General features: G+C 44.4%; 2 protein-coding genes and 1 long non-coding RNA gene across 4 annotated transcripts in view; 1 reads left to right on the top strand and 2 right to left on the bottom strand.

Annotated features, from left to right (window-relative positions):
- PTEN (phosphatase and tensin homolog) overlaps positions 1-2,277 on the bottom strand; it is a 90,862-nt gene extending 88,585 nt beyond the window's left edge. The window contains exon 1 of the mRNA XM_014572722.3: positions 2,056-2,277. Coding sequence (XP_014428208.2) covers positions 2,056-2,134 — 79 coding nt within the window. The 5' untranslated portion in view covers positions 2,135-2,277. The remainder of the gene's footprint in view (positions 1-2,055) is intronic.
- An 11,730-nt stretch (positions 2,278-14,007) lies between these two features.
- On the bottom strand, positions 14,008-17,178 carry LOC106731896 (uncharacterized). Its single transcript, XR_001368154.3, has 3 exons — positions 17,040-17,178; positions 14,978-15,071; positions 14,008-14,263 (listed from the first exon to the last, which is right to left on the bottom strand). It is a non-coding gene; the product is annotated as an uncharacterized LOC106731896 (long non-coding RNA).
- The window catches only part of ATAD1 (ATPase family AAA domain containing 1), a 30,541-nt gene continuing 26,107 nt past the window's right edge, over positions 14,138-18,571 (top strand). The window contains exon 1 of one of the 2 annotated variants that reach the window (XM_025183842.2): positions 14,138-14,276. The gene's annotated coding sequence lies outside the window, so the exon portion shown is untranslated. Of the gene's footprint in view, positions 14,277-17,468; positions 17,756-18,571 lie in introns of those variants that run through there. The other variant, XM_006121455.4, reaches the window with a different exon arrangement.

The raw sequence follows: 18,571 nt of genomic DNA, 5'->3' as shown, positions 1-18,571 counted from the left end.
TTGGTTTTCCGTGTTTACCAGCATTATAGAAGAAATCAGTAAGTACATCATTTAGTGTAGCAAATAAACTAAAGTCTGTAAGCTATATTTCAGAGCAGATATCAATCTTGCAGGTTTTATAATACTAACTTGAAAATGCAGGTATGTATTACTATACACATCACAGAAAAACAAAAAAGTTTAAAGAACTAAAATGAAATTCTGAAATAGCAACCCATTAATTGATCAATATGTTCCCAATGAAAGAAAAAATATTTACTAAAACCGAAATATTTTACTAAGCAGCAGGTAATTAAAAAAAAGCTAAATGGTCACTTCATGGGATCACACATTTAAGTCTTCAAATATTTAGTTTGAGTCCCAAATCAATGTAACAGTAGATATTCTGTACTACAGGCACTTTTCTCTCTCCATACAGAAATCCAGTACCTGTGATGCAATTCTGCTCACAGTCAGAAGAGCAATAAGCTGATCTTAACCCTACTGTAAAACCATTCTAAATCAGAACCTCCTTCTGAAAATGAATACCATATTCATTACTTAAGCACTAAAACTACTTCATAAATAACAAATTCTACGTTTAGTTAATAGTATCTGTGACAAGTAACAGAACTTAATTCTGATAGTTTAATCTGTTACAATACAATCTTATATACCATTAACTTTGCAGCACATATTCAAAGCCAGACATCTGTCTGCTGTTGCTGCTATAGTACATCTGTTCAAAGGCTATGCAGTTCCTTTTAATGCTCCATGGTTTGACTTGCTAATCCTAATGCAGCTAGATTACATGTCCCCGAACACTACATTTCTCAAGAGTTCCCAAAACATATCGGACAGCAGAAAAAAAGGAACCTCATCCACTATTTTTGTTTGTGAAATGTCCTAATCCATGGGTAAGTCAATGCACACAAAGTCTACCAGTGTAAAATATGGTTGAGTGAAGAAACTGGTGTTCTTTAAAGAGACGCAATTTTTAAATTAATAGTTATTTTCTTACATTCTTGTCATTTATATACAACGTATGTTTTAGTTAAAAACTGGAAAAGTATGCTTCATTCACTGCACAACACATATTTTGTATCTATTTATGCAAAGAACAAGAAAATAGCAGATAAGTCACATGCCCACTAAAATTATGTTTCCAATTCGAAATGCTGAATTACTAATTGAAAAAGGCATCACTATTTGCAGTACAGTAGAATGATTACATTTTATATTTGAGCTAAAAATCAAACATCAAGGTAAGAGGCTCTATTTTAAATGGCATTATGCTGAACATGAGCAATGACATCACTGTATCTAGTACATGACACCTAAAGCAAAAGTGTCAATACAGGTCCTACTAGAATGCTTTGATTTCAAACGAGTACTACTGTTAATCTTTGCAATCACCATTTACTACAGATAATACTCAATCTGCATGACATCATAATTACTGACCAAATAACTATTCAACCTCTATTCTGAACTACATAATAGAATCTAAAACAACAACTATCAAGCAGGTAATGTTCATACCCCAATCTACATCAATCAACTGGAAGACAGACAACAACCGACCTAGGATGTTGCTTTTTCTACAACATAATGCTTTAGTTTCATGAAACAAAGCAATATGGTTGCTAAAAACTGACCAACTTCCAATTACAGTAACTGCAGAAACCTAGCCGCACATCTGACTTTTTAAATCTGATAGTGCTCAAAATAATTATGCCGAACACAAATACACAAAAAACACGAGCAGGCACACTACATAATTACTGTAAGAATCTGATGCAATTGCTGTACGTGCAGCATTCATTTCCATTTTAATCTCATCTCTATCCCGGGTGCTGGGCCTAGGCCGAGCGCTCAGCCTGCCCAACTGGGCTCTGGCTGCACTGGAGAGAACAGCAAATTCAGTCAGGAATATGGCAGCCCTGGAGAAGAGCGGGGGGGGGAGAAACAGACACACATCCCTGCTCAGCATTAACACTACAGGTCGCTGGGGAGATGATCAAGGCACCCAGAGAAACGGCGAGCCAAACGCTAGCGCGGGCCGGGCGAGGATACAGGTTAGATCTAAGTCGAAGCCATCCTCCTGATATCTCCTTTTGTTCCTGCTGACGATCTCTTTGATGATGGCGGTCATGTCTGGGAGCCGGGGGCTACTCAGGAATAGCGAGGACAGGCTCGGCAGCTGCGACGGCTTCTGCAGCGGCGGGCTGCAGATGGCCCTAAGCTCGGCTGTGACTGGTTTCCCACTCCCCGCTGCAGCGGCGGCCGCTGGGCTCTGGACGGCGGCCGGGTAATGGCTGCTGCTGCTGGATGGCACCGTGGACAGGGCCTGCCTCTGCGGCTCAGCCCCAGGCCCGCAAGCGGCGGCTGAAGATGGGGGAAGCGGCGAACCCTCCTCCCCCTGCAGCGGCGGCGGCTCCCGGCGGCGGCGGCGGCTCCCTCCTTCCCCAGCTGCCCAGAGCGGCGCCGGAGCCGCGGCGGCGGCGGCGGAAGGGTTTAGAGTCGGCCCAGGTCCCTGAGTGTGCCGCCGCCGCCGCCGCCGTCTTTGAGGCGATGGAGGCGGAGAGGGGAACTCTCCAGCGCGCCGGGCCCCAGAAATGGTGACAGCGACTCGGGCCCCCCCGTCCCGCTCAGCTCAGCTCCCCGCCCGGGGCGGCGGCGGAGCCCGCGCGATGGGGCCGCGCAGCCGGGCGGGCGCTCCCGGCCTCGCGGGAGAAGGCGGCGCGTCCGGAGGCGCCTCACACCGAGGAGCGAGACCGCGCGGGCTCAGGCGCTGCGGTGCGTGCGGGGCTGCAGGCTGCCCGCTCTCATCGGCCCCGGCCTCCTCCGCGCCCCAGCGACACTGAGCGCCTCAAACTTCCATCATGGCTGCAGCTTCCGAGAGGAGAGGGGCCTGGCTCCGCCCCCCGCCTCCTCCGCCGCTAAGGCGAAATAGTCCCGCCACATCAGCGTCCCGCTGCCGCTGTTACCACCACTCCTCCCATCCGCGGCACCGCCCGCTCCTCGGCTCGCTCCTGCACCCCGGGAAAACGCGGCGGTCGTGATGAGGGAAGTGGAAGAGCCGTCCCGGCGTGCCAACGGCGACCCGGCCACAGGGTGGCGGAAGGATAAATTCACGTTACGACCGCGTCGGAGCTACTTCCCTGTGGAGTCACGTGGGGCTGGTTGGGGCCCTTTTCTGCCTGCGCCGGCGCTTCCCACTTCACCCCCCCTGGCGGAGCACAACTCGCGTTCGATCGGGAGCGGGAGCCTGGCCGCTGATGGGCTTCTCTCGGGCGCGTAGATCTGCGGGGTTTGGGCAGATCCGGGACGCGTGGGCCCCCGCGGTGGGGTAGGTGCAGCGTGATCTGGGTACCTGCCCGCCGCATTTCTTCCTAGCCCCCGGGAACGAGGCAAGGTGCTGTGTCCAGTGCGGAGCTAGCACTGCAGGCAGCTTCTGTGGCTGGCGGTATGATCCTAGCGTTAGGGAGCAGCTGAGAAGCCGAGCTCCACTGTAGTAAATGCTGTTCACGTAGAGCAAACCGGGCCTGGCCCAAGAATCTGAATGAACCTGACAGATCGGACTAAGCGCTGGAGAATGGATATGGTGCCGACCCCCAGTGAACACTGCAGGAACACCGAATGGCATGCCCATTCGTTTTATTTTGTAAGGAAGGTGGTTAGGGTTTTTTAATGAATGGAGATAAGGTAAAGAGGAAGGGGGAGGGTGATGGAGAAGATGAGGAACAAGGTCAAGGTGAAGAGGTAATTGGAATGGAGAAGAGAATGGCTCTTCAAAACTGTAAAAATACTGATGATGTCATCAGTGTCCCTGGAATTCTGCTTTAGATGCAGATGCTGCAGCACTTGGTTGCTGGGAACACCATGTAGAGACTGAAAATATATGAGGGCATCATCCTCCCAGGTAGGAAAGTTATTCCAGAGAAGAGAAGTGTTTATATAGGAAAACTTGAAGGATGGCTGGCTGCATGGAATAAAGCAATCCCTGAATGTAGTGGTCCTGGGGCTGCATCAGGTGTAAGAGAAGAAAGAATCAGATGCGGTTGGCAGATAATTTGTATTAAACCATGTAATATTAGGAATAACTGAAGTGATGTTGGTTGAAATGGTTTGGCAAAATACACTGTTTTGACTAAGATTAAAATTTTAATAGCAATGTGTTTGTTTGCATTAAATTTTTATTTGAAAAGTTTTTGGGTCCTGGGCAGAGAATCTACAGGTGGGTGGATTAGGTTACATAGCTGGGATGTGGGGGAGGTTCAGGTCCTTGCTCTAAATCAAGCACAGCAGGTAATTGGGGGTGAGGGTCTCATAGGGTGTGTCTAGACTACAGAGTTTTTTGGAAATAAGTAGCCTTTTTTCAAAAAACCTTTACCTGCCTCTAGACTGCAGCTGCATTCTTTTGAAACTAAATAAAAAACACAGCAGTTTTTTTGATCATGGTAAACCTCATTTTACAAGGAATAATGCCTTTTTTTGAAAGTACTGTTTCTAAAAAAGACACTATTGACGGCAAACTGCTTTTTCAAAAGAGCGTCTAGACTCTAATTCAAAAAAGTGGCTCGCTTTTTCGAAAAATCTGCTTGTACTCCAGATGCTGTCTTTCGAAAGAGGCTTGTAGTCTAGATATAGCCATAGCCATACAGTCCAGACCAGTACTTTAAGCACCAAGCTAGAGGGAGACTGATGCTACCTCCTTCCTCCAATACAATTCTGTTTTTATGGAAATACAGAAGGAAAACAGTTTCTGAATTTGTGAAACAGAGTTGTCACTTCTAGTTAGGGTGAGTGAGTGTGATCAGTCTGTGGCATGGGTTATGGCACCACCTGTTACCTATGCACAGGAAACATTTGTAAGTCAGCCAGAATCTTTCTGCAAAAAAAAAATCAGAGCTTCAGTTGCTGTCTGTCACACCCACTTCTCGCACCCAGCCTGCAGCTAAGGCTATGTTAGGATCCTAGATATTCAGGCTGCACTGCGCTTTTGTCAATAAAACTTCTGCTAGTCAGGGGTGTGAAACATACACATGCCAACTGACAAAAAAAATAATCTTAATTACAGAAAGTTCCACTATGGCCAGCACTCTGTCAGCAGGAGAGCATCTCCTACCACCAAAGCTACTGTCCCTCATTGAGGTGGTTTTCTTTTGCCAGCAGGAGAGCTCTGTCCTGCCAGCAAAGGACTGTGTTGCATACCTTACAATGGTATGGTGGTCATCTGAAGAAGTGGGCTATGCTCATGATACCATCTATATGTTTTGTTAGTCTTTAAAGTGCTACCATACTATTTTTTTAAGTTTCTCCTATTACAGACTAACTTGGCTACCCCTCTGAAGCAATGGTATGGCTGTAATTGCACAGCTGTGCTGCTCTAAGGTACACAGTGTAGATGTAGCCTAAGAGAGTGATGCTAAAAACATTAAAACAAGACGTACCAGCATGATAGGTAGTGGAAGCAAGAGTAAAAATAACCACAAGCAGCAGGACCATATACCCATAACAGATACCTTGCTATGTAGATTTACATAAAGATAAGGCATACTCGCCCCACATATACAATGTTAACTAACAAGAAATGGAAACACAACCCCATTGGAATGATTATGCAATCAGCATAACAGAAAAGAGAATGCAGTTGAAGTATTTTCCTACTCTATTATCTAAAATAGGAGTAAAGAAGGAGATATTAAGTATCATAAATGATTAAAGGCTTCAAACAATAGCAATTAAAAACTTGTGCATGAGAATAAAGGTGACTATAATATGAAATCTGTATAAAAACCTGATTTTTACTGAGAAATGTAATATGAAAATAAACCACCAAACAATGTGTTATATCTACTTCTGATAAAGTGCTTTTCTATGTTTTCGCAATACTTGTATAACATGTCATGTCAATTCATTAGTTTGATTTTTCTAAAGAATCACCTCTAGGACAGCTGTAGTTTCTGAGCTAGTATATGGGCACCTACTGCCCCCTGCAGCCTCATAGGTCCCAGAGGAGTCAGTTCATCCTGACAGGAGGAACAGAGAGCAGGGCACAATAGTAGTACATCAACAACTGCAATTCACCAACTATTTCTTCCTCATCTCTTCCATGCCCAACCCAGTTGCACTTCTCATTTTTGCATCATTCCCACTATATATGTAGTTAAAGAGCATCAGAGACAGAGTGCAGTGTGTAGATTATGAATGGGCAATTACTTGCCATATGAGAAGACTTGGGGGTTCTGTCCATATCACTTCTGAATTGTGATTTTATGAAAATTAGTCATGAAATTAATGTCATGAAAAGCGTATATATAGATCCTGCCAAATTCATGGCCCATTCTGGTCAACTTCATGGTCATGAGATTTTGAAAAATGTAAATCATTTTTGCACAAGAAGGAAGCAGTGTAGACGTAGCCAACAGGTGGCTACTTAAATCTGAAACTTCATGGTGTTATAATTGTCGTGATCCTGACCCAAAAAAAGAGTAGTGAGTGAGGACCACAAAGTTATGGCGGGGCGGGGGGGGGGGGGGGGGAACGGGACTGTTGTACTGCTACTCTTGTGCTGATAACGCGGTGCTGCCTTCACAGCTGGGTTGCTGCAGAGAGGCAGGTGCTGGCTGGAAGCCTAGCTCTCAAGACAGGAATAAGGATGGCATGGTATGATATTGCCATCCCCTCTTCTTCACTGATGCCTGAGGAGCTGGGACATCAGTCAGCAGATGCCACTTTCCAGCCACCTAGTTCTGACAGCAACAGTGCAGAAGTAAGATGATATTGCCATCCTTACTTCTGTGTTTCAGGTGGTGGGGCAATGCCTTCGGAGCTGGGTACTTGGGCCAACAGTTGCCACTTTTGGGCTGCCCAGCTCTGAAGGGAGCAAAGAAAGGCTACGTCTAGACTGCTTCCTTCTTGTGCAAAAGCCTATGCAAATGAAGCACGGATTAGCATATTGTCATGCTTCATTTGCATAATTAGGAGCTGGTTTTGCACAAGAGATTTTTGTGCAAAAAGGAGCTGTCTACACAGAGCTTTTTTGCACAAAAAACACTGCTTGTGCAAGAGCTGTTCTTCCTGTGTAAATGGCTCCTTTTTGCACAAAAACCTCTTGCACAAAAACAGCTCCTAATTAATTATGCAAAAGAAGCATGGCAATATGCTAATCCATGCTTCATTTGCATAGGCTTTTGCACAAGAAAGAAGCAGTGTAGACGTAGCCAACAGGTGGCAATACTGTGATCACCCCCTAAAAAACTTTGTGATACCCTTGCAACTCCCTTGTGGATCAGGATCCACAATTCCAGAAATCTGTATAGCATAGGGTAAAAGCACACAATAGATTTAATGTGTGGTGGGGGCTAGATTTTATGGCCCATCATGCATTTTTCTTGGTTGTAAATATCGTAGAGCAGTACCTATGAGTATGTGGATCCATCAGGAGATAACAGGGCTGTGTTAAGCTATGTCTGCACTTGCACTTGATAAACAAAGCTTTTGTTGTTTACAGGTGTTTAAATCCTGTGCCCCCCTACCCCAAGTTTTGCCATGGCAAGTGAAAATGTGAAAACTGATTTGTTCAAGGAGGGAGGAAAATTATTCTCCTTGAATTGGATATAATTTATATCAATCAGAGCTTCAAAATCTGTTATTCCATCAGGTGAAATCACCGTCTTCCAGAAGTGTTTTCCATCATCAGGAAACTTGAACTCACAGGTAGTGAATGGCTCAAAAGCATCTTTGTCAGGACTATATTTATTTATCACACTGGAAGGTTTACCTGGTATTGCTTGGGTCCTTCAGGACAGGGGGCTGAAGCTGCGGGGATTCAAGAATCAGGATGGACTTAGGGATGTGGGGGGCTCAGGGCAGGAGACTGGTGGCATGGGGGTGCAAGAATCAGGGTTGGGGTGAAGAGCTGAGGGCAGGGTGTGGGATGGAGGAGTGAGGGCAGGGGGTTGGGTGGTGTGGGGGGCTCTGGGGAAGGGATAGGATGCAGGGATCTGGGCAGGGGAGGGGGCGTTTAGGGCAATAGAGACAACCATTCTCCCCATCCACTGGTTGCTCTCTGGGCCCAGCCTGGGGCAGTGATGACTATGCTGTCTGGCTGTGGACTTCTGCCCAGGGCCCAGCTGGGGTGACAGAGGCCATGATACTTCGCTGGCAACTGCTCCCTGGAGCTGGCCCATGGCTATGGGAATGACTTTGTCCAGCTGCTGGCTACCCACTTGGGCCAGACAGGGTGGCAGGGGCCATGCTGCCTGGCTGGCAGCTGCTCTGTGGCTCGCCAAGGCTGTTGGAGTGATGGGGACCTCTTCCCTGGGCTGGCCGAGGCAGTGGGGGGCTGCACTTCCCAACTGGCGGCTGTTCCCTGGCTCTGTAGAGCAGTTGGGACATCAAGGCCATACTTGCTTGCTGACCCCTATAGTCATTTTGAGGTATAGCTGTCCCCTGTACTTGCTGTTCTTCTGTGGTCATTCTGGAGTATAACTTTCCTGGCTATCCCAGCTCTCCCTTTCTGTTTGATGAGAAACAATCACATTCCATGCACACCCTAATGGCCTGACCAACCAAACTTTATGTGATAAGAGGAAGCATACCAAATTTGGTGGTCCTAGCTCTTACCATTTAGGATGGGGTGGGCAATAATTTTTGATTGGGGGGCTACTCCAAGAATTTGAAAAGTGGTAAAGGGCTGCACTCTTCCATATTAATGGAGGAGCGGTGGGATCTGGGAGTAAGTTTTGGTAAAGGAAGAAGTTGTGACCTGGGTTAGGGGATTAGGTTGCAAGATTTGAGAGGATATATGGGAGCAGAAGGGAGGCAGAGGGTTTGGGTAGTGACCTGGGGCAGGGGATTGAAGTGGGATATGGGTACAGGAGGGGGACCAGAGCATTTGGAATGGGACAGGGAATTGGGGTGCAGGATCTGGGAGGAGATATGGGGGCAGAGATTGGGGTGCCGGATCTGGGAGGGAATATGGATGCAAAAGGAGGAGCAGAGGGTTCAGGTTATGTGGACAGGGGACAATGGTTGGGGTGCCAGAGGCAGGCTTTGGCTGGAAGACTTACCTGCTTGATTCCCAGCCAGCAGCCTTCTCAAGCAAACGGCATGCCTTTCCTGCCCCTCCACTGGCTGCAAGGGCCATGTGGTTTCTGAACTGCTACAAGCCTGAGGGGAGGAGAAGGAGGGTGCTTCACAAAAACTGTAATGGGAAAGATTTAGGGTGCATTGACACAACTTTCTGTACACCAACAATGTTCCAATCCCCTTTCCATTTGACACCTAATTCCAGCTTCTATTGGCTGGGAACTGGCCAATGGGATTGTGCTGGGGTTGGGGGTAGCACATGAAGCCTCTTTCTCTTCCCTGCGGCTCACAGCTGTTCAAACAGAGCTCCGCAAGAGCCACTTTTCTCAGCAGCGTTTGGGGGGCAGGCAGGTAGTCTGCCCAATGTTCCCTGCTGTGACCACAGGCTGGATCCGGCCCGCAAAGTGTATTTTCCCAAAGCCTGGTTTAGGAGGAGTTCTTGAACAGACAGACACACAGATTATCTGAAATATATAGTAAATGACAGCAGTGGTTTATGGTATGGGAGGGATCATTAAGACTTACATAAATTGATGCAAGCAGTTACAAAACACTATTCTCTCTTCTTTTATTTATCAAATTAATGTGGAGTCAGTAAATTAGGTGTCAAATGTAAAGGGGATTGGAACATTGTTGGTGTACAGAAAGTTGTGTCAACGCACCCTAAATCTTTCCCATTACAATTTTATAGCCTTCTGATAAACTCTTTCCTTGAAACCAAGAGGACTCAAGGACACCTGTCTGTCAACATCTTTCCATGGATTGTTGCTTGAAATGAGGTAAGTTGTAGCCGAGAGATTTCCCATGCTGAGAGAGTGAGGTGTTTGGGTTCATAGGAAATACACTAGCCATCTCTCTGTAGAACAGGGGTCAGCAATAATTTTTCCCTGGGGGCCACTTCAAACATTTTTTAAGTAGCCCCGGGCCACTCTGGAAGGGGCGGGGCCTAAAGAGGAAGGGGCAGGGCTACCCACCACCAGACCATGATGAGTCTGGGAGGGGGGGAGCCCCTCTGCCCCCTCTTCCCACTAGGCACCCATGCCCTAGAAGAGGTTTGCAAATGCCCCCGTTGGCATCTCTTAATCCTCGTGACTGCAAGAAGTACCAGCATCTACCAGAGCTGCTAAATCAAATGCCAGAAGATTGATCTCCAGCACGGAAAGTGAAGATGTACCGAAGGAAAGAGAGTATAGCATTTAGGACAACTTTTCTGTTTGTATAAATCAGTTTTTACCAGCAAGTGTATTCCTTATCCCTTTCTGCAGGAGAACTTTCCTGGAATATATGAATTTAAATCTAAGGCCCTGACCATGTTGACTTCATGGTTGGGCCATAGATATACACTGATTTTAGGGACCAGTCTTTATGCAGTCATTTTCAGGATCAAAAAAATTGTAAAGTCCTGTGTTGAGCCTCCAAGGATACAGAAAGCATAATACTGATTATACTTCAGTAAGGATGCAAATATTTGTACAAAACCCAACATTATAAATAATATTACTTTTTTGGCAGAAATCAACACACAACCCAATTTTGTGTGGCATAAAACATAAGCATCTCAACCTTAACTTTGAATGGATATTTGCTGGCTTTTGAAACAATTCAATCACTTTTGTGTGCTTCTTCCAATTTTTTTTTCCATCTACGAAGCTTAGTGTCAAAGTGCCCAAACAGTTTAGTGCCAAGATTTGGATTTTAGAGTTATTTTGGTTTCTTTTTAAATGAATATATTTGAATTTAATTTATTCTTAATTTCAGCAAATGGATTCTTTACTGGGGAAAGAAAGGAGACAGTAGGTAGAGCAGGGAAGAGTCCTAAACATTCTTCTGTGTGGTAATTCAAACACAACAGCTATTATGCTAGTGCTCAAAACACAAAAAGAAAACTGATCAGTTTAGTCCAGTTCAAGATAAGGAAGTACAAAAAGTAAATAGTATAAGTGGAGTAAATTAGTAATGCAAGCTGTTACCATCATTTTTTTTATTTATGCTGACTCTCTTCACAATGCCCTTTGAAGTTTTAAAAAAGAAACAGGAAAGAAAACATTGTCTAGATTATAACTTAATTTGCCCTTAGAGCCTGCAGCAGTTCTGAAAAAGGATGGTCTTGTGTAAACTGATATGCATATTTAAGCTTTCGTGGTCTCTTAGGGTGGGTCTAGACTACAGGGTTTGTTCGAAAAAAGTGGCCTTTTTTCAAAAAAACTTCCCCTGCGTCTAGGCTGCTGCCGCATTCTTTCAAAAGTAAATCGAAATAACAGTTTTTTTGATCATGGAAAACCTCATTTTACGAGGAAGAATGCCTTTTTTCAAAAGTCCTCTTTTGAAAAAAGGTGCTATGTAATACAAACTGCTTTTTCAAAAGAGAGCATCCAGACTGCCTGGGTGCTCTCTTGCAAAAAAGAACCTTGCTTTTTCAAAAGTACTGGTTGTAGTCTAGACTCTCTTTTTCGAAAGAGGCTTTTTCAAAAGTATCTTTCGAAAAAGCCTCTTTTGAAAGAGGCTTGCAGTCTAGACATAGCCTTACTGTCAGACTTGGAGTTAGGCCACTCTGTCCAACAGAATTGCTTGGCTTTCTCTTTATACTTCCTGTTGCCCCCCTGCACTTTCAGCAGGGACAGACCTGGCTTGGCTCTGCCCACCAGGGGCAGAGAAGTAGTCCTTTATTGTCAGGGTCAGATGAGGCATCTCTGCCTCACTATAGGCATTATTCAATACTTATTTTCCTGGTTAAATATTTTTTATTGTGTTGCACTGTAAAAGTATGCAACAAAATAAAAAGCAATAAACTCTAATAGCTCTGAAGAGCTCAGTCTGTAGATATTTTGATAAAGACCATTATTATAAGGGGTTTTATATATGTATGTAGCATTTAAGGGACAGATTGGGCCAAAATAGCTACATATTTTCATACTCATATTAATTTGGAAAACCTGAATAATTATTAGTGCATAAATTTAGAGGTAGAATCCATTAATTAAATGTGTCTCATACCCACAAATAAATCCAAAGTCCATTAAGGTCAATGGAAGGGACTCCACTTGAGTGGAAAATTAGCAGAGTTACTGGAGGAAGTGCTGAGGAGTATTCTCCCACAGATCATGGAGCAGTAGCCGACTTCTGATTCAGAGTTTATTGTAATCTAATAGCCAAAGTTGCTTCTGCATGTCTCACTTTTAGGGTATGTCTAGATTGGAAATTAAGGTGTGACTGTAGCATAGCTTTAATCTATCTAGCACAGGAAACAATACCAATGTAGATGTAGGGGCATGGGCTTTAGCACAGGCGAGGAACCAGAGTATAGTCCCTACATTGTACAGTGGTCCAGCATCCGATGGTCCGGCACTTCTGATGGTCTGGCAGATCGCCCAAACCCAGCTCTTCCGGGTTGTAATCTACTCACCACAGGCGAGTAGATTGCATTATTTGTCGCGCCCTGGCCATAACTAATAATGCACAATAAGGTTAACTGTGTTTATAGCTGAGCAGTCCAAGTGCAAACGAAGGGCTAAAATTATTAGCAGCTGTATTTGAATCAGGAGTTTGTTTCTGGTTCCAGGGAATAAAGTGGAAAATTTGGGTATGGAAGGGCTAGGAAACATACACTTAGGAAATCATGAGACAACATTAGTCAACTCTCTGAACATGAATGTGGTGACCTGGGCTCCCACTACATCCACATTGCTAAGTAACTGGGCTTGAATCTGCTCCAGAACAGGACTCAGGTTGGACCCATACCCCTAAGACTTTTGGCCTGAATCCTGAGAGGTTTCTTGTGCATTTCAGAAGACTTTATTTGTGGACAATAGGTGAATTTGGGCTTATACGTGAATCTAAATCCAGGTGTTCTTTGTAGTACAGACATACCCCTTTGAAATATTTGGGTACTCTGGTTGCTAGTCTTTGCTGAAGCTCTATCAGAAAGAGGCAGCAAGCGGGGGAAGGCGAGAGGGTGCTGGGGGGAGCCGGCTTAAAAGCCAGTTCCCTCTAGCTCCATGGAAGGGGGCAAGGGTACAGCAGTGATGTTCCAACTTTGAAATGAACAAGAGTCCCTGCTGGGGCTCTTGTACATTTCAAAGGCAGAATGCTACTCAAGTCCTTATAGACTAATCAAATAGACGATGGAAATCCCATCGACTATTCAATTAGTTAATGGAAATTTAAGATCCCTAGTCCACAGAGCATTTCCAGGTTGTCCACCATCAAATGGCTTTTTGTTCTCCTGCTTGTTTCCAGCTAAATGAAAACAGTTAAAATTACATTAACTATTTTTCTAATATTACATTTCTATGTTAGCAATAGCTGTAATTGCTATGGGGATGTAATGTGATCTGGAAGTGGAGAGGAAGTGGTTTAGATTATCATGAAGGGAAGGTGGTTCATGCATTTGTGAATCTAAGAGAAAGAAATACATAAGAGAGTCTGGTAATGGCCCTTCCATGAAAAAGTTTGAGAGATTGAGTAGTAAAGTGTATGCTTTTCCTTTAAAAAAAAGATTCTGAGTGTGTGTCTGAGAGTTCTGGCAACATTCTATCAGGGTGCACCCTGGCAACTAAGCAGAAGTTGGGAAAAGTCTTTAGAAAAAAACAGATGAGGTAACAGGGTGGGAGGGATGGGGGAAAGCTGGAGAAGAGGCCTTTGGGCAGAGTGTGAAGATGATGGATACAGTGAGGATTAGTGGACATGAAAAGGACACAAAGTAACCACAAGAAAAGTAAAGTAAAGAAATTAAAAACTAAGTGCAGAGTCAGGTCACATGAAGAAAAAAAACAGAAATAAGAAAGGAAAATTAATAATTAATTTGGAGTCAACTGGGAAAATAATATCCCAAAAAATAAGATACAAGAATAAACAACAGGAGCAACCACTGCAAGTTCTTGGTGGATTAATAATGCTTCACTATCTAAAAGAACTAAGAAATCAACAAAGAAAGCTGAATTTCTTTTAATTCAGGTATTTTAATTTCGGATAACACCTGAAGAATATTGTTCCACATTTTCTGGACTGGCTGTTTGGTGCCCAGTGTAGATTGGAGGGAGGACATAAATAGACTGCAAAGAAAGCAGCAAGTCACATTGTTATAGTTCCTTGGGCCACTGGAGTCCTGAGGAAGCACCTTACAGCAGCTGCAGTTCTAAAGGGAGTCCCATATACTTCTCTTTGAGCAGAATTATGACATAAGGCACTGCAAGCAGAAGGTTGGTGACAAGCACAATGATAAATCAGAAAGGCTTTCAGGACTCTGAGAGATATGAGACATTAGGGATAATTATTAAAATAGTGATTTCATTTTAAAAACATTAACTGCTAACGGAAAAGCTTTCTCCCAATGTAGTTAATAAATATCCTGTGCATTTATTTATATAGCACTTTCCATCTAAGGATTTTAAAGTATTTTACATACATTAATGCGCTAAGCATCACAAGACCCCTAAATTAGATCTCATCTTCAGCACTTTACAGATGAGGCTAAAGCAGAAAAGATGATTACTGACTTGCCTAAGGTCACACAAGACATCAGGTCAGAATCAGGAACAGAGCCAAAAGCATCAGGCTTACTGTTCTGTACTTTTGCTGCAATAACTACTGCTTATTTAAATTACACTGAAAGGGTTCCAGTCTGCCTTCAATAGAGAACTTGTGAAATGGAAGCGTGGCAATCCTGTAATTTGTAACGACAATTTCATTTAATACATTTAATGTATTTTCCAAAAGTAATTTTCCATAGATGTTTGCACTGATCACTTAGTCAAATTTATTGCTTATTAGGGTGAGAAACCCTATAAGGGTTTTCAGATTTTTAGAAATGAGATTAAGCATCAACCCACCATTCTCCAAATACGTTCAAGGACATTTTTCCATATTCAGGTAAATCTGATAATAAAGGTGGCCTACTTACAGTAAAATTGCTCCAGGATATAGAGAAAAGCAAGCACAGATGAATAGGTTGGAAACTGTAGCATCTGGAACCATTTTATGCCTCATCTATCAATCTGCATTTATGGGAATTGAGAATTAACATTTCAAATCACACTTCCTTACTTCATGACCGATGAATCCCAGATCTGAGGTCATTATTCCACCCCCAAAGCAACAAGGAGAGATATCTATGAAGGTTATACTGAAGAATCTTTGGTAACTCTCATTTATACAGTCTTTTCAATAAAAAGGCAACAAGGAAATATATATTGTTATTTAAGATTATAAGAAAAATTCAATTTAAAGTCCTTTCCACCTCTCTTAACGTCTGTTAAAAATGCTTTTGAATTGACACTCTTTATGTGTGTCTGAACAAAGATGAATATTTTTGTAAAGTTTGAAGAAAACTAAGTACTGTAAGTTGTTTTTGAGCTACATACCATAACAAGTTTGTTTGTTATAGTACTAAAAAGTATTCTCTCATAGTAAAATAGCATTATATTACCAAATTAGAATTGTTTGTGGTACAGTGTCCAACATAAAGCTTGAAAATGTTTGTAGATTAATAAGGTTTTTGAAGTGTTAAAATCTTTTTGATATGCAATTTGGTCACATAACTATTTTATTATAATTGTGTGTGTCAGACAGCTTGTGTATTATTATGTGTGTACTGTTCAGATACCTATTGCTTAATATGTGCACTTTTTTTATTCTTTACACGGCATGTATTATGTGGGTCTTGGCTAGGCATACAATATATTGCTATTGTACAGAAATTTAAGATTTGGACTGGAAAAGAGGGATGAGTTGGGGTATGAAGGAAGACATGACTTTCACTAGTTCATCTTTCAGACTTGATGAAGTATTATACTGCCACTGTATCTAAAAGGCATGGATACTTTTTTCTCAAGGCAAGACCCACTCAGACCTTTCATTCTAGATTTATTTAGCATATATTAACACAGAAGGTAAGTGTAGTAAAACTTTAACTTTTCCCCTTTACTTGTTTAACCTAGCAGAGGTCTGTAACTATACAGTTATTGTACTCTTAGTCTGTGTCTACATTGGCAAAATTTTGTGCAAAAGCATCTGCTTTTGTGCAATAACTTGCTGCCTGTCTACACTGGCCGCGAGTTCTTGAGCAAGAACACTGACATTCTAATGTAAGAAACCAGTGCTTCTTGTGCAAGAACTATGATGCTCCCACTCAGGAATAAGCCCTCTTGTGCAACTGTTCTTGCGCAAGAGGCCAGTGCAGACAGGCAACATAAATTTATTGCACAAGAAAGCTCGATGGCTAAAATGACCATCGGAGCTTTCTTGCGCAAGAGAGTGTCTACACTAGCATGGATGCTTTTATGCAAAAGCACATCTCTTGTGCAAAAGCACATGCCAGTGTAGACGCTCTCTTGCGCAAATACTTGAACGCAAAAACTCTTGCGTTAAAAGTATTTGCGCAAAATCTTGCTGACGTACACGTAGCCTTAGTCTAAAGCTACCACGTCATCACTTGGAATAATTTTATTCAATTTTAAAATAGAAGTTAAATAGGGAAAGAAAGATCCTCAGCTGGCATAATTTGTCTTAATTCGACTAAGGTTAAAAGAGCTGAGACAAGTTACATAAACTAACCATCTGGCTCATTATCCTGAAAGCCAGCATGAAATATTGTTATGTCATCCATCTTTCTCCATAGGAGAAGATACAGCTCAAATATAGTAACACTCAAGTCTTCAAAAGATTTATGTAGAAGATCCTTAACATTATAAGCAGGAGGAACACCAATAAAAGTCAATGAGAGCACCTGTGCATAAAGTTAAACATGTATATAATGGTTGCAGGGACAGAGATAATTACAAATGTATGTACCTTTAACTACTGGTTCTCAGTAGCTTAACTGATCTATATAAAACAACTTGCACCAAACAGTATGAAAATATCTGCACTGTATTAGGTAAGCAGTATGTTGGTATGCTGCATGCTAGAACTGAGTAGGGGAAAATATTGGGGGGAAAACAAACATTCCCAGCCCTGTCACTTACTTTCTTGGTGACCTTCAGCAACTAATTTTATTTATCGGTGCCTAGATTTTTTTAAATCTGCACAATGTGGCTGGTAATCCAGGCCGGGAGTGCTCTGCAGCAAATCGGAGGTAAATTCTGCAGCAGTTCCGCCTACGGTTTAAAACGCAGGTCTTTAATTCATGTTCACGTATAATTCAATTATTTTAGCAGCATTTGTGCTGTTTACACTTGACCACCTAAGTTCTAGATGTAACATGATTTTTCATCTGAAACATGCGTAACTGTTCCTGCGGCAGGCGGGGCTCCGGGCACGTCGGAAGGCACAGCCGGGGGCTGTCACAGGGGAGGCAGCGAAACGCCGAGCCGAGGGGTGTCACGACAGAACTTCCCAAACCCGTCACAGCGCAGCAGACGCTGAACTGGCTACAGTGACCAGGCGGGGAGGCGTCTCCCAGCCAGGCCGCACGTCGCAAGCCAACATTATCGCGCCTCTCCGCGGCTAAGGGAAACTGGGCCCCACGGGCGGCGGCCGCAGGGCCTGCGTGGGCTTCTCGCTGCCGGTACAGGCAGAGTCGCCACGCGGGCTGAGGCTGCTCGTCCCGCGCCTCCAGACGGAACCTTTGTGCGGCGCCTCCTGCTTCGGGGGAGGGAATTAACCGGGACTAGCCACCGGCTGCTTCCTTCCTGCTGGTGCGCGCCGGGACTCTGCGCCTCACGCTGCCGCCTGGCTCGCGGTGAGTCGCGGGCAGAGCCGGATATGGGCCCCCTGGGGCCGGCGGGCTGGGCTGGGGCAGCGGGGAGGTGGCGGCGGGAGGGGGAAAGTTCCCGCACGGGCTTGCGATTCCTGTGGGCCCGCGCTCCGACTGGGGAGCAGCCAGTGCCGGGGGGAGGAAGAGGATGGTGCTTCCTGCCCGCCATCCCCCTCCCCCAGTCACCAGGGCGCTGCATCGCTCGGGGCTGCCTCCCCCCGCCGCTTCCCCCTCCGGCCCGGTTGTTCCTTTTCCTTCCCGCCGGTGGCGCGCCCGTCCCTGCCTCCTGTTGCACTTTTGTGCCCCCTGCTCCCCCCCTTCCTCCTTCCCCGGGTCCAGTCAGTGCTGCTGCCTCCCTAGTGGGCAGCCACCCAGCTGTTGCCCTTCAGTGACCGGCGATACTCTTGTGTCCTTGTAGTTTCCTCTAGCTACAGCTTTTAAAGCGTTTTGTATTCATTGAATTGTCCCAAAACCCTGGGTCGCGCCTCTTGCAAACTGAGGCCCATAGAGATCAAATGACTTGAACAGAGTCTCCTATAAGGGCCGCAGCTGAGTTAGGAAGGGACCAGGTATTTCCCGACTGCCCCCTCTGTGTTTTCTTAGCTCATTTATTGTGGTGTGAAAGACAGCGAAAGCCCATATTGGTTATCAACTGGGGATGTAATAGGAATGTAAAGTTTAACCGATTAACCAATAAGCATCAGCTTATCATTTTCTGTTACGGCTAAACACCGTCCTGCTGGTGTACCCTGGCTCCCAGTATAGCAGTGCAGTGTGGCAACATGCTCCCTGGGAGTGGGG

Source organism: Pelodiscus sinensis, chromosome 8 (assembly GCF_049634645.1).
Source record: "Pelodiscus sinensis isolate JC-2024 chromosome 8, ASM4963464v1, whole genome shotgun sequence".
Classification (NCBI taxonomy): Eukaryota; Metazoa; Chordata; order Testudines; family Trionychidae; genus Pelodiscus; species Pelodiscus sinensis.
Note: the sequence above shows the minus strand (reverse complement) of the source record. Positions and strands in the feature narration are given on the sequence as shown.